This window comes from Solea senegalensis, linkage group LG8 (genome assembly GCF_019176455.1).
Source record: "Solea senegalensis isolate Sse05_10M linkage group LG8, IFAPA_SoseM_1, whole genome shotgun sequence".
In the NCBI taxonomy this organism is placed as follows: Eukaryota; Metazoa; Chordata; class Actinopteri; order Pleuronectiformes; family Soleidae; genus Solea; species Solea senegalensis.
In genome coordinates, this window is record NC_058028.1 from 10,856,929 (window position 1) to 10,873,743 (window position 16,815).

General features: G+C 41.8%; 1 protein-coding gene across 1 annotated transcript in view; it reads left to right on the top strand.

The window, feature by feature from the left end:
* rsrc1 (arginine/serine-rich coiled-coil 1) overlaps positions 1–16,815 on the top strand; it is a 105,827-nt gene that overhangs the window by 79,956 nt on the left and 9,056 nt on the right. Inside the window, exon 7 of the mRNA XM_044032478.1 lies at positions 4,465–4,536. Within this exon, the coding sequence (XP_043888413.1) occupies positions 4,465–4,536 (72 nt within the window). The remainder of the gene's footprint in view (positions 1–4,464; positions 4,537–16,815) is intronic.

The following is a 16,815-nucleotide window of genomic DNA, read 5'->3' on the forward strand; positions in this document are numbered from 1 at the left end:
TCAGTGTGTTGGAAACTATCCTTTGTCTATCCTGCATCCTACTGAACAATTTCTGTGGGAAATAATTTATCACTGAAGTGAAACTTCTTATTGGTCTGTTAATTGAAACTTGAACTTTCATCCATTAATCCATGTTTCAATTGAACTTTTGTCAAGGCAAGGCATCCTTGGAATCAAAGCATTCTGATAGTCTTTCATGTCTATGGGTTAAACGTTGGTCAGAGTCAGTCCATTATTTCCTTGTCATATTTGAAACCTTTTCACAATGTACAAATAACACATGAATAGATACTGGTTTGACTTCACATAAAAAATGTAAATATCTTATGGCATGTTGGTAATTGTTTTTATTAGCAAAACCAATTGTTGCAATAACTTACGATAAATTAATAATAATAATCTTCAAAATTGCTCAATTGAAATTTGTATGGTGGGAGACATGCATAGTATTTAAATCACAATGCCATTCTGCACTTTTTCTGTCTGTCTTCCCACCTGTCTGTCTGCCTTGTCTCATACCCTGTCACATCTATTGTCTTACTTGTCTGTCCTTGAGCCCCGTTTTGTGCTTAAGTGTCTTTGTCCCATCTTTCTGTCTGTCAGAACTCTTACTTGTCAGCGTGCCAACATGTCTGTCTGTCTGTCTTCCAACCTGTCTTTTATTTATTTATCGTTCTATTTGTCTCTCTGGTATTCAGCGTTGGTTGCAGGCCCAGCTGCCGAGCTTCACTGTAAAGTGTTTGGCTGATTAGAAGGGACATTTTTCCAATGGTGCTGCGCAGCCTCTAATATTTTGTTTGTCGTTGGGTGTGTGGCTGATTTATCACGCCCTCTCTCCTGCTGACATTCAGATTCACTTTGATTGGCGGCTGGATGTAATGACACCCACCACTACCAACACTGTAAACACATGTGCGCTCACTGGCTCACGCTCAAATGTGATGCTCTGCATATTCACAGTCCGGTGTACAGCGGATATGAATATACCTGTTACGCCAACACATGCCCACTTTTGTGTACAAACATACAGCACCAGTATGCACAAACAGACTGAGTGGATAACTGTTGTTTCTCACAAGCTGTTTTGTAACGGTTGAGGTTATTGAACAACATGTGCAGACTGATTTTTCTCTGTTCTTCTCTCACCTTATGTGCTGCTAAATATGATAGCCTTTCTCACTTCTAATACTCGGCCTAAGGCCAAAGCTTCTACTACCCTCTTACATTGAATAACATCTCTCTTCTTCTTTTTTCCCACCCCCTGTCCCTCTCTTCTCCCCCCCCATCCCAATCACTCCTTAATAACTCTATAACTCACCTCAGCCTTAGATTTAATTGCTTATCTGTGTGTAAACGTATTAACCCTCTGCTGTATCTGTTTTGCTGCCGTCCCGGGGGCCCGACAAGCCTCTCTGACTGCCGTGCCTTACATCCAATGAATAGTCCTTCTCTGAGCGGTAATAGGGAATCAGCATCGTAGCAGCAAGCATTGGCGGCGTGTAAAAGATAAATCAGATTGGGGGTCTTGCTTTGCCAGTTTATTGAATCTAAATTGCGTGCGCGCGTGGCCCCCGCCGGCCCTACATGGCCCATCCATCTCCCGGCTGATAATGGAGCGGGCCCGATTCCACCTGGTAGGAGCATTATTACATTTCCCCTCTAACGAGACCCAGCTAATCCTGCCAAGGGAGGAGGACAGGAGAGAAGAGAGGAGGACAGAAACGAGTAGCAGAGGAGAGCGAGGGAGGGTGTTCAGTGAAGGAGGAGCAGAAAAGGAGAAAAAGAAGGGAGGAAAAAGGAGATAGAAGAGGAGATTGTATAAAGTAAAAAAGAAAAAGAAAAAAAGAGAAGCAAACATCCTGGCAGCCTGCCTCTCCCTCCCACTCTCTCTCTCTTTTTCTCTTTCACACGTTCTTCCTCTCTGTTGCTGTGCATAAAACATCCTTTAGCGCCATCAGAGCTACATGGCCCCCGGGCCCCTGAGCTACAATTATATACACATAATCACAATGTGATTTCACTGACGCTCTCCGCCCCTTCCCACTGCCACCCCTCCACCTCTGCAGCCAAGACTGTACGAGGTCTAAATTAAGTGAAAGGACTCTCCTCTCCTCAACACCCAGCCATTTATTTATGCACTTTAATAAAAGTCTCATCCCAGAATTATCCAAAGAATGACCTGCAGCCACTGAGTTCTGTACTTCACATAATGCAGCATCTGCACACAGGTGTGTCTGTATTTCCAGTCTGTCACAGCTTATTCTTGATTTTAATGTTAACAAGCTTTACAAAATAATACAGCAGCAATGTGTCTTTTTGTGTATTTCATGTTTTTTTTTAAGTGTAACTCCTTATTGATGTAATTAAATTGTATCCTTGGCTCAGCACACAGGCCTTCTTTCATTGTTTTGAGGGGGCAGGAGCCCCGTGAGGCAGTACACTGATGAGAGATGGATAAACAGTTTGATTTGCTGCTATTGCCCCCAGGCACAGTGTACTGGAGAGATGAGCAAGAGAAGGAAGAGAAAGCATAAAACCGGGATGGGATGGAAGAGGGCAAAGCAGAAGGAGAGAAGAGAGAGAGAGAGAGGATAAGCAAACCTGTTGGGGGTGGGATGAAGGGATAGAGGTGGAGGATAAACATGCAAACAAAAAGAAGCGACAAATCATTCCTGTTGTTTGTGTTCACATGTTTGTGTGCACACAGGCAAAGCATTTTCTCTTATTTCTGCTTTGCCTGTTTCCCTCACTGTCGGTTCTTTTTTTTCCTACATGGCCCCGATCTCTCTGTTTATCTCCCCTTCATCACTAACTCCCTCCCGCTGCATCACACCACCACTACCACTCTGTCTCCTACCTGCCTCCTGGTAGCCTAGAGCAAATAGCAGACTGAAGAACACAGAGACACACACACACACACAAACACACAGAGACAAAAAAAATGTGCATACAAACAAAACTCCAGTGTAGTTGCATAGAGAATAAAGATGATGGAGCCCATGGTTTGGCTTTTAGCGCACTCGTACACACAAACATACAAAATAATGACTGTTTCAGCAAAGAGAAAAGAGATGTTGTAGGTTCGGTTCAGGCACACACTCCCACACACGTCAGCACATGCACACACACACACAAATACACACACACACACACGCACACACCCGAGCTGAGGGAGGTAGAGTAGGGTTCAGTCATCCATGTAAAGTCATTGTTGGTAAAGATGCGGAACCTCTAGACTTAACCAGCCGTAACAACAGTGTGACGGGTTCTTTGTCTATGCCAATTACTGAACAAAAACAGCAGCGCAGTCACACAGAGACTCGCACAACCCATGGCCTTCTACATCCAAACACACACACATTGGTATACATGCATTTTTATGAAACATGCTTGCAGTGCAAGTGTAATCAGACACAAAATCCCAAGCACACACCAAACACTCAAGCATCTCAAGTTGTGCAATAAACCACATTTGGACACCCACAGCTGTGCCCTAAAACAAACGTTCTCTAAGTGCTCACAAACACTTACACCCACTCTCATATTGTATTAACTTCCCCAAAACAGTACAGAGATCTCACCCCCCCCACCCGTCCTTCTCTCCTCTCCACTTGCTCTCTTCTTCTGTTTCTCTCCCTTACTTTTTTCTCTTCAAAGTTTAAACTCATTAAGTGTAATGATATTGGAGACTCAATTTTACATAGCTCACTCATCAACCAAGTGAGATAGCAATAAAGGCGAATGGCTCCACTGAGGCCCTAACGCTGCAAAATAAATGATGTGCCGCAACGGAAATGTAATTAATTTAGAGGCAATATTGATAGTCCTGCCATACACAGCATTATATTTTTTAATGTGGCTTAACATCTTGATTATTCAGGGGGAAAGGTAGAGGAATAGGAAGTTCAGACAACACTGCTGATGGTGAAAGATGCTTAAAATGTCCTGACGAGTGTTTACTCCCGCTACCTCACTTTCTCTTAAGCTTTTCATTACGGTGAAACGGTATGTACACCTTTCAGGTAAACACGTTGACTTTTTCACAAGCGTTAAGGAAGAATCCGAGCATGGCTCTGCTTGGCGGGGAACAGAGAAGACATTAAATTATATTTTTATTGATCTGTACACTAAGTGTTCATCTGGTAAAGTGTCCTCTGGTAATTTCCTGCATTCTCTGTGATGAGTATCAATTTGTTTCAAATGTCAGCACCTTATAGCACAGAAATAACTCAAATAGATTGTTTTTTAAAATGGTGTTAACAACAGGGCTTTGAAAAAAAAAAAAGATTTGTTTAAATTAATACATTTGTTATATCATTTCCGATATATTACAATCATATATCATGAGTAACGATTTAAAAAATTATGAATGCCACAATTTATATGCAACTGTCCACAATAAAAGAAGAACACGAGTGGTTGTGCTTCGCTCCTGACTCTGTCGTCTTTCTTTTTTCTTCTCAGCTAAGACGGATGAGGTGCTGAGGGCCAAAGTAGCTAAGAGAGAGGAGGAGGCCCTAAAGAAATTAGAGCAAGGTGAGTTATATGTGTGTGTGTGTGTGTGTGTTTGTGTGTGTGTCTCTGTCGATCATAGATCCAACATGTGGATCACAGCGTCTGAAATTTTTAACTAATTACAAAAGTAAAGATGTTGGCAAGTTAGCAGTTGAAATAATGCAGGCTGGCTGGTATTGTTTCTTTTTTTTATTTTCCTCTCCATTAAATAGCCTTTAATTTTGTGATTGAGTGGAAGCAACACTGAATAACACTGAAGACTGACATCTACACTTCACTTGTCTTCATTGCTGTAACATAAGTGGTTTTACACATTTTAACATATGGTTAATTTGACTTATGCATGTGTATATCTTAAATGACCATTGCGTTTCACTATTGGATGTTCAATTTGCAAAAACATGAACTCAGAGATGCTGACACACTTTTTTTTTATTTAGACAGCTGCAGTCCACATAAAAATGCATAGTAGATGTGTAAGGCAGAAATGTGCTTAGCATCGCAGGTAGTAAATTTTTTATCCCACCCCACCACCACCAACATATAACAATGCCGACACACACATACACTGTACACACAAAGATTATCTGCGACACATTTAAATAAAGTCAAGAGTAATTTGCAGTGGATCTGCTAGAAGTAATAAAAGTCCTTATATGGATTAATGACGCTGGTGCCTGCTCTGTCCAGAGCATGACATAAATGAGAATACTAAACTTGTTGTGTGTGTGCATGTGTATGCACACACACAAGTGTATATGTGTGGTAATATAATTTGGTCTAGTGTGTCATTTTTTTAATTTGTTGGACTGTCTGTCTCTCTCCCTCTCTGTCTTCCTTTTGTGTGTGATTTTTTTGTGTTTATATCGAGCTGGCATGTCAGTGTGACCTTTTAAAGTTAGTTGACCTTTTAGCTGAATGAAAGTCCAGCCCTCAGAATCTAATTAGCCCTGCACTTTTGCTTTGGTCCTCCGGTTCTACATTTTTCTCCTCCTTTTGTTCTTTATCTTTCACCCATTTTTGTTTTCTTTATATATTTTTGTTGTTGTTGTTGCTTGGCCTCTCTGCTGTTCTCACATTAATGGTACTAATTTTCTCTTGGTTTTAGTGCCTTCTCCCTTTCCTTTCTGATTTCTCCTCCTACTCTCTGTCTTACATACACTCTTTCCTCCCACCTCCATTTGTACTTATCAACCATTTCCACCTCTCTCCTAACCTCTTCTCTGTGTGGAAGCATTGCCAAAGTGGTGACTAAGTGCCTTGCTCTGGGCAGCGGAGCAAAGCTCCCAGTCAAACAGCTTTTTTAAACAAAGTTCACACTTAGGGATCGGTTGACTCTTTCTCCTCTTTGCTCAGAGCCTCACTCCAGCTGTTCCTTCTGTGTGAAATAAGGTGTTTTTCTTAATTGTGTGGTGGAATGGCGGAGCACGACATGCTGTGCAGGCGTTGCCTTTAAGGGCAATCATTTTTATTCCTCACTCTACACTGAGATACATGAAGTCAGATCAGAGAGGCTCGACAAAGTGGCCCCGATGACTTGCCCTTGGTAGTGAGGAAAGCCACTGGCACACTGTCACAATATACACATAGACACACACAGGCAGAGTCAGCCAGCTCCATTCTCTGGCCGTCCTCCCAGTGCAACCAAAATGGAGGAGGTAGTCCTTCTTATTCCCTGCAGGGCCACTGAGAGGTCAACACAAGTAGAATGTTTACACTCAAACCCTTAGGTCAAGTGAAATGATAAAACCTTTTAAGAAAATGGAGGGGAAGAGTGAAGAACACTACCACCTACACTCTCTGTTCATAAATAGATTCACATCCTAGACTGGCAGTGTTTTTGTTAGTTCAGCTCTAATCGAAACTACTGAGATCTGATTCATGTGGATGCTATGATATGCAAGCTATTATTGTAGCGAACTGTAGCTGCACACTGCAGAGCCCTGCAAGGAGAGAGGGGAGTTATCAGCAGGGTTTACTGAGATAGAGAAAGGAGAGGATCAATAACTGGCCCCGTGGTCATCAGTTAACAAAGTAGTCTCCACATAAAAGGAGCGTTTGGCTCTTTGGTTAAGGGCAGCCAGATGATGCTAGTGGTTGAAAAAGGAAATGTGATATGAAAGTGTGTGAGAGTGAGAGGAGAGGATGATTCCTTTGTCAGTTGCATGCCTTGTTTAGGCTATTAAAGCTGAGAGATATTGTTTGTTTGCCCAAGAGGCTTTTACTGAACATAGTATGTCCAGCTATAATAAGAAGAAGTGACTGTCAGTGTAACAGTCTGTTTGTTTGCACCATAGTGTCAGCTGCTACTTTACTGAAGGCCACATATATGGGCAGAGTGTGGGTGTCAGTAATGTATTCTGGACAATTAACCAAATATCAAATTAACTAGAGTATAAATCTCTTACTGACCTAAACTTACACATCCAAAATAAATCAGAGATTTATGACAAGGAAAAAGCATTAAAGCCTCAAATTGATTTTTAGAAGAGATCCCGATTAATTTTCATTTGATCCACTAAATAATTTATCATTTATTTTAATACAGTTTCAAGTTCATCCCGAGCACTTAGTTTCGTATTATTTCATTGAGTAACAAATTTAGTCCAGAAGTACAGTAGGCAGTTCCGAGAATATCCGAGAATATCAAAGCTTTTATGACGAGAAGTTAAAAAGTACGTAAAAAATGAACACGTGAAGTTCAGTTTGTCAAAAATATGACTTAAATCCTGCTTTTCTTGATGTCACTCGTCTCATATTTTGCTTTAAAACTGGTGTCAAGTGCTTCATAACCCCACTTTATTTCCACTCACTCACACACACTGCTCGCTGTAACGCGCATATGAAACACTGTAGTGGCAATATTTTGGGTCCTGTGTGTTGTTTATGAGACACTGGAGACATCTTTTGTGCAGACACTCTCTGGCACGCAGAGTTATGTAGTTATGGATTTGACACTTGTCTATTGCTGCAGATGGTATTTTACACTCTGTGCTGCTCTTTCCTCATTACCTCAAACCACCACCAGATTGGGAGATCATATATTTTAATGAGACGTATAATAGCTCTTTAACCCATATCATTAGGGGAATATATACCTACCGTTTGCTCTTTTGGCAGTTAAACGAAAGGACTGTTTCCCTAATTACGCAGTGTGTAGGACAGGTCACGGGTTGGGTGTGTACCTGTCTGTGTGTGTGTCTGTGTTCAGGAATTATATGACCATTAAATATTCAGCTGCATGCCCCCTCCATCTCCAACCCCCTTTTTACTTCCTGGACCTAGCATCCATTAACGCCTCATCACCGTTTAACTAGCCCTGTTGTCAATCATCACCAGGGCCTCGTCTGAAACAAAATGGATTTGGTTCCTTGCCGAACTTGTTCAACATAAGGAAAAAGACAGTGAGTGTGAACACAAATCCCTACAAGCTGTAGTGAAGGACAATCAATTATCATTAATGGTGGATGTGCCCGCTCATCATTTGTGTGAAATAATATTTCTCTTGGTAGGTGTGATTACACGCTCCGCTAAACAATTTGTAAGTCAGCTGAAATTTCCGTTTTGCATGCAAGCGTCCATGTGCGGTGCCTCTGTGGGTGTGTGGATCTGTAATAAATGATGTGATCCCTTTTCTAATTGAAAATGATAACTAATCCATGGATAACAAGCTCTTGTATAACCCAAAGCCATATACCTTCAGTTGTGGCCTATCTTAGTTGTAATAAAAGACAGGAAATGAGAGGCAAGTGAGAGTGGTGGCTTGGACATTGACGCTTAATGTAATCTGCCTTGAAATCAAATTATTTGACCTGGAAAGCCTAACAATACAAAACTCCTGCCGGGCTGCTGTTAAATATTTAGCACGTGCCTGTCATGAATACAAATGGTGCGCAAATTAGAATCTACAGGCGCGTGACCCTCATATCACACCCCGGGAGCACAGGGGGGCTGGCTTTGCTTTAAATGTTTTAATTACTGAGGCCATGGTGTGGCGTGCCACACTACCTCGCCGAGCACCATCAGCACCGCTCAAGCTGCCACTTGAAGGACAAGCGGTGAAATTCATCCGCTGGTAAACACGAATGATCTGGTGTCATTGATCTCATCACATTAACTAAAACATGAAGATTCAATAAGGAGAGTGTCAGAATTATACCAAGCTATAATTATAGTTCCCAGCATTGTCACTCAGTGTAGACCATAATACTGTTTTATAAAACTGTGTTCTTTCCACCGGTTATATGATCTACCTTAGGACTCGAGGGAGACGCAGTATTGCTCTTGTGCACTCTGCACTGAAGGAAGATCTGTCTCAGTGATTTTGATGTAAGAAAATCTGGTTTGTATTGATTCCGTATTGATTAGTGGAGTTAGCCCCATCTCCTGTCGTTACTTCAGATAAATGGCCTTATTTGTTGTGTTATTATGTTCAACACAATCATGCCAGGAACAGTCAAAGGAATATTGAACCGACACTTCATTGGCTTCATGGGTTCTATTTGTTCCAGGAATTAAAGGATGTTTTCTGCCCACATAGCACCACAGTGGAAGTTTAAAAGAGAGCACAATGACAGTCAATTACATCTTCATTTTTAAAGTCTGTTTCAAACAGAATCTTACAGAAGAACACTCCTCCCTCATTTCTGATTGTTGTCCTGCCGCAATAATTGATTTAGATACAAATAGTGCCACAGATTTAGTCTCCCCATTTTTTTTTAGCCTCTCTCCTCCCTATTCATTCAGGTTTGTGGTTCCCCCACATTGAAATGATTAGTTATGCAAGGCTTGTAAGCACTAAATCACAGTTATGGTCCCTGGGGAAATAAATTTGGCAGAAAATCAGTGTGAGAAGATTTAATTATCACGAGGAGACCTTTTTTCTTCCTTGCCTTGGCCCACTGAAGCCAAAACTCCTCTCCCTGCTTTCTCCCGTGCTTTGCTCAGCCCCACATGCTGCAGCCAAAAAAACCCTGGTGTGAAACATGGACGCCAGCCCCTCTCCCTTGCCTTCCTTCTCTTCCCAATTTGTTTCATTGCAAGGTGATAAGCCAAGCAATTACTTCTTTATTGATTTTTCATCACTGCAGATTTAAAGTTGATTTTTTTTCCTCCCTTCCTCTTGCTTCCCCACTTTCTCACTCGGAAACGTCTCAGCAAAGTGATCAGGTGACCCTCTGTCCTAGTAGGAGCTGCTAGTGCCCTGAATGAGTGGAGGCAAATGCCCAATTCTGCTAACCTCGTGCAACCCTATGTTGTGCCGGGGGTAATGGGATGCTGATGCTGCGTGGTGTGGCTGTCCCTTCTGCAGCTATGGAGCAGATATCTTAATAATCTGTATAAGGATATCTGCCAAAGCTAAGCTATCTCTGCCATAGGCCGGATTACACAAGAATCGACTGTGCAGTTTCAACCTGTGTTCTCTCAGGTCAAGTGGACACATGATTGACAGTACCCTTTTACCCTCTGTGATTTGTAATCGTTTCTTGGGTTCACCTTATCAATTAACCTACTGCCTTTAGACCAATGTACAATTCAGCAACTGTGTGTTGAGTCATCAGGCTGATGTATTTTTTTCCCTCGCTTGAGGATAGTATCAGGCAGATTTGTTGGAAATGTAATTTTAAGATAATCATAATAACAGTACAAATAATAATAATAATAATAATGTTTGGAAAATAAAATAGTTTTTTTGTCATAAACAACTCTGAAACGACTGCATAATACTATATTATAATATAAACTAGTAAAGCAGTAGTTTGTCACTCTTGAATGTACACACAAAAACACACACACATTATTCAGACTAATGGATCTCACTGTATGTCTGGATATGATCAGACGCAGCAGCCGTGTGTTTATTGTTGTCAAACTACAGTTATGAGACTCACTGGCTGTTGCAGGCCAAAGTGCTGGCATCCTGGGTGTCTCTGGTAATGTGGTAGGCTGCTTTAAGGGGTTTTTTTTGCTGGACGTCAGAATGGTGTTGCATAATTTTTGCATGTTTTTTGGTAGAGTTGCGTGTGTGGATTAGGGCAGATTAGTTGCATTGAATTTTTGATGAATGTCAATAAAAAAAACAAAAAAAAATGAAACTAATAATAATTACTCGCAGTTAGTGACCTCGGCATATAGCATTGCTTTTTACATACACATACATTTACACACACACACACACTAATACACCACTACAGCTGAAAGAAATCAAACATAACAGGAGTGACTGGTCAACTATTAATTTCCTTCCTGCAATTTAGGCCATCAGGGAAAACAATCTACTCTAAGGAATTTTGATTTACATGTAAATGATAATGTCATCCTGGTTTTAGTTATTTTTCGCATGATTTCCTCCAATAAGGCAGAATGCATGAGGAAAAAAACGAAGGATAATATATTACGCAGTTCCAAGCTTATTAGTCTACAACTGAGGTCAGAGAAGGAGGAGGGTTTGGGGGACATTTGACTTATTAATTACTACTCAAAAACACACACACACGGCCATGACCTTTACTAATACAGTTTGTAGCAGACCACCTCTCTCTCTACCCCCTTTTTCTTCATCACTAACACACATACACACATAGGTTTGCACAGCTATTCTTCTTGGGACAACAAATTGACTTCCATTCATTTGAACGGCCTAAACAAAGCACTATCCCTAACCATAACCATAACCAGTTAATGCCCAACCTAACCACAATTAAAATTTTAGTCCTAAACTTATACACATACATATACACATATACACACACACACACACACACACAGACAGACACACACTGTCAGCAGAGTAGAAGAGATAATCTATTACAACCCAACTAAAGGGACAGAGTTGGTTTCTTGATGGTTGCTTGTCAGGAGGACTGTAGGTCATGAGGTGTGTGTGTGTGTGTGTGTGTGTGTGCCTGTTTGTGTGTAGATGTTTATGTGTTAGTGTTTGTGAGAATCAAGCACCCATTTCCTGGATTCAGATTACATCACTTTCAATTTAAAGACCTTGCTCCAATTAAGTAATTAGTTGCTTGGTGTTTTTCTAATTATAGAGTTCATAAAAGAGCTGCTGACCAGCCTGGGATCAGAAAACGGAGACCACTGCACTTTCTCCTGCACATGCACACAGCCTAGTTCAATTTCAGGTTAATTCTGTCAAATGCTTGTTATTTCTGGTAAAGGGCAGGGCAGGACTCTGTATTCTAATCACACTAAAACAGCGCTGTGCTTAATAAAGAGCTCCTTGACTCTCACAGACAGCCATGCTCTTATCATACTGAGCACTTACAGTTTAATACATGAGACATTTAAGATGTATATTCCTATATATGCATTTTTTTACAATTAGCCATTACCTTATTTAAAGCACTTGTCTTTATTTCTAGAACTAAAAGGTGTACTTCAATATTATTTGTAGAATTAGAAAAAGAGAGTGCCCTGAGAGAGGGTCGGCTGCAAACTGCTCTCTCACAACCTTCACAAAAATAAAAATATTTGTATCGCCACCAAAATCTGATAATTTCTTCCTCCATGTCAGGACAACTCTTCTTTTTGAGTTGTCCTGCTTGCAGACAGTCAAATGTGACCAAAAACATAACCTTACTGATGGAGGTAATAACGAGCCGTTACGGACGAGTATCTACGTAAACATTTTAAAATGCCAAAGTTTATCCTCTACCTAAAGTGACATTCTACTGATTTATTCTTCTTGTAACATGCTGACAAGATCCCGAAAGACTAACCCAAGCAGAAAATTACATCATGTAATAAAGTATAAGGAAACTAAATTTAAGACATCATTTCAGAAATGCCAGAAGTCTCCTTTCAAACTCTCAGACAGAGAAAGTGGCTGTGATCTTGAAGATCTCACCACTCAGCCTGTGAAAGCTTCACTATTTAATGAGATTCTGTGACACTGCCCAGGCACAGGACATCAGCAAACACTCATACTGCTCTGTCTCTCTGTCTCTCTCTCTCACACATACGCACACACACACACACACACACAAGGAAACACCTGGTTCTAGTTTGCAGTTAGCATCGTGCTGTCAGGTCAGCAGGAGCAGTCGAATCTTACCCAGAATTTCTGACAAATAGTTGATATACTGTATATGCAGTGGATATACAGTAGATGCTTTTAAACAATTTTTGCTGAAAGGTAGACCTTTGTTTTTAGAAATGAATGCATTATTCATACCCGCAATGGGTGCAGTGTTAGCAGGGCAACAATAAACCTGTCATCCACTGACGAATGGTTAAATTCTCCATCTGAGCCAATTACAAGTAAATGCAAACCGTGCATTCGAAAACCAGAAACATATCATGTGAGTTGCATCATCAGTTATGTCTCAGGTTTGCATGGCCCACGTGTGAGTAAACAAATAGTGTCAGAGCGGCTTTGATGGCAGAATCAAACAATCGCAGTCTGCCGAAACAACAGACTGAGGACATTCGGTAAGTCATCGCCATGATTTAATGATGACGGACGCCTAAAGAGGCGAAACACGTGCATTTGATCGCAGAATGTGAATGAATCGGCTGTGGTTACAGTCGAACCAGGGTCAGTCAAGGTGAGGACGTGCAAAACCGGTTTGAATGACGGGAGAAAGTGGAGTGGTGAGTCGTCATAGGGAAAGAGAGGAGATGTGGAAGGAGATAGCCGAGCCTGCCGCGTGGCTGCCATGTCATCCTGTCATTAGCAAGTTGTTTGGGTTTTTAATTCATCATTCAGGCCTTTATTGACTGGAGAGCAAGAGATCACTATCACTAGGAGACACTGGCCGAGCGTGTGTGTGTGTGTGACACTTCAGGCACCAGCTGCTCTTCATTTCCTGATGCTAAATAGATATCGCATAAGATATCACATAAACATGTCACAGAGCATATCTGCTCAGGTCAAATGATAGTAAAAGCCACACTGCCCATTTTCCCCAAAGAATGTGATTCTATATGTTTTTTCTCATTACGTTCCGTTAAGAGACTATGGGCCTGATTGTTTCAGGGAGACACCTGAGCATTAGTGATGTGTGACAGTCTGCTGGTGACATTGCCAGGAGTCAACAGGACGGTAAACTCCACAGAGAGCAGTTGACACCATGATAACAAGGTGATCACCACAGGGGATCACTTGGCCTGCGTGTATGTGTGTGTCTGTGGAAGGTGCATTGTTGGAAGACATTGGTTTAAGAGACATGTGTGTTTTTTCAGGAAGGTGGCTTTTATATATATTTATTTGGGGGGAGGGGGGTCTTTAGGGAATGCACATTAGACTGGCTTAGCCACCTGCTCTGTCACTGGACATCGCCCTGCTCATACATGCACTGACAAACACACACTCACACACACACACACTCCTTGGGGACACACCCAGGACATCTGGCTCAGCCTGTCAGAATTTCCCCTTTTTTTGGTGACCTGTTGACCCAGGCTGCCACTGGCGTCAGGCGAGCATCGGCGTCACATCTTGTCATTGTTGCAACGCTGTGATTGGTGGTTTGCATCCTTCACACATAGGGGAGAGGAAACAGGTGGCTGCTTTGCTGTGTTGGGCATGTAGATGGTTCTGACAGTCCAGGTGTTTTCTGCTTGTTTCCATATTTCGGGGTTCCTAGGTTCCTTTTGTCTGCTGTCATTATGATCATCTCCCCGCTACCTGTGTGCATTCCCTTTGCTCTGTTCTATCACTTTCCTTTTCTTACTCAGTGAGGTCTCATTTTCCAATACCTAAAGCTGCAGGGTATTAGTTATGCAAATATTGACATGCCGCTTTGGCCTGCTAGCTATCAATTGAAATCAGCAAATCGATGGGCCTAATAGCTGCTCATTAGCCACTTGATGCATTTCCAGGGCTGACATCAGAACCTGTCAGCAGCTACTAATCAATACCGTCTAGAAGTATTATCTAACCAAGGCCCACACCAGACACCTTTCTAAGTTACTCCATGGTTCTGGGCCTGAGCACAACAGCCGCCGTGAACTTCTCTGTTTTATCAACAAAATATCTCTCTTGTAGCAACATTCACACACACATTAGGCTTCTTAATTTATTTGCTGCAAACTGAAATCCTCATCTGCATAACAGAATGCCTCACAGAGTCATTTGGTGCTGATAATGAAATCTCATTAGTTCGATTTAAATAAGTAACCTATTGTCAGATATTATTATTTTTTTCTGTTGTTGTTGAGTCCAATTCCCAGGCATGCGTTGGAGCAGCCTGTTGTTTGGGCCTGGAGAATCGTACAGTAAAGACTTTGATGCAGCCGGGATGCTGCTGCTGAGAACAGGGCCAGACTGGCGCCCTTCTATCGCCCCTAGCACACAGTCCTGCTAAGCTTAACTCAGCTGTTTGATGCCAAGCTCTGTGAGTGTGTGTGCATGCATGTGTGTGTGTGTTTATTTATTGTGCTAAGGGGTTACATAAACAAGAGCAGTTTGCCTACAGGTAAGACCCACAGGAGACTGGCCAAGAGAGAGGATGAGATGGAGTATCAATTTCTTACCTTGGCTTTCCCCAGGTGTTGTCACCATTTCTGGAGCTGGATATTCACTAATGAAGGACGAGCAGAAAAATGACCAAAGGAGATAGTAAACAAAGTTACACATGCACACACTCACACACACATTATATACACTCATGTATGTGTGTTCATGTTGTTAAGTTGGTGGAGGCAAACATTGGTGCGTATGTTTGTGTGCATCCCTCATGTGTCTGTGGCTACTGTAAGATGATGGGGAGAATGTGGGCGGAAGGGGGGGATTGGAGGCGGATGCTGGCACCGGGGCAGTTGGCCGCTGGTGTAGACGGGAGAGGGTGGGGGTGGGGGGGTTCTGCGGAGATAAATCATTAGAGAGCAGGTTATTGGAAATGCACTGAGATAAAAGAGTGAAGAAGCCAGTAATTGCCTTAAAGATCAGACTACAAAGCATTGCTTTGGATTTTACAAGGCCAGCCAGCAACAAAAGAGCAGTAATTTATGAGCTCAGTGTAAAAGAATAGCATAATTACATTAAAAATTAATGCTAATGAGGGCTAAAATGGGGAAGGTGGTTATTATGAAAGTTTGTATTCATCTTCTCTGGGTTGAATGATGGCTAGTGGCTTGATTAATGGCTTAATTTCTATCAATTAGCAGGCAAAAGAAATCTCCACAGAGACGGGCCTAAATTGAGCATTGAATTACACATGGTTGCTGCGGTGCAGGGAGTGGGGTGGTGGAGGGCAGAGGGGAGGAGAAGACACATTACTGAAACCTGGGATACCAGGAGATTCTGTTAGTCCATGTGAAAGCTTGACATGGAATAGAAAACTCTGAATGTTTGTCCTTGTGTTTGTGGTCTGTGTCGTTTGCAGGAGTATGGCGGTGCTGCACTGACAAAAGCACACAAATACAAAACAAATCTTTTAATTGTAATCTTCCTCTTTCAATCAAACGTATTACTTGATTTAAAAAAGCCACCTTAAAATCAGAGTCACCGTTATTCTGACATGAGCTGTGACAGATATTTCTTGTACTCGCTGTGCCAGAGTCACACTAACCGACATTAATACAGCAGCACAGTTTGCCTTTTCTTTGCTACTCATTTGTTTAATACATTCATTAAATGTGTGCCATATAATTCTATAACACTGTCAAAGATTTGCCTAAATTTGCGAGACCTCAATAAAACAAGCAGTTCATTTTTCTTTTATTTATTTTTCTCCACACAAGTGCTGCAGTAATTTAGTTGGCACGCTAGTGCACTCAATTACTGGAATTAATCAGTGGCGGCAATATATTCAGCTCGGCTGCTCTTGATTGACAAACAGTAGACCAAAGTCAAGTTTACAAAGACAACACTGCCACAGCCCTAGGCCTGTGTGCTAGTTTTTGTTGTTGAACAGCTCCCTCTTCTGCCAGCGACGTGTAACTGGTGAACAAGGCTGAAGGAGATGAGCTGAAATCTGTTTCTATTGGCTGGTTTGATTTTCTCTCCCCGTCTTCTGGTCTTAATCAATGAAGTGGACAAACAGGTATTTAGAGAGAACAATAGCCTATTGATTCTGAGGCACTCATCAGCACCGCTGTCTGTCCAACTAATTTCAGTAATGACATGGCAAGTGACTCACACACACACACACACACACACACACACACACACACACACACACACACACACATACGCACATGCAGGCGTAAACATGCAAGGACACAAGCATTAATGTTAACATTGCTCCGTCAGGATCCATTATTCTTGTTGCATCCATCCATTTTCTACTGCTTTATCCTGCACACGAGGGTCGTGGCTCGGAGCCAATCCCAGCTGACATA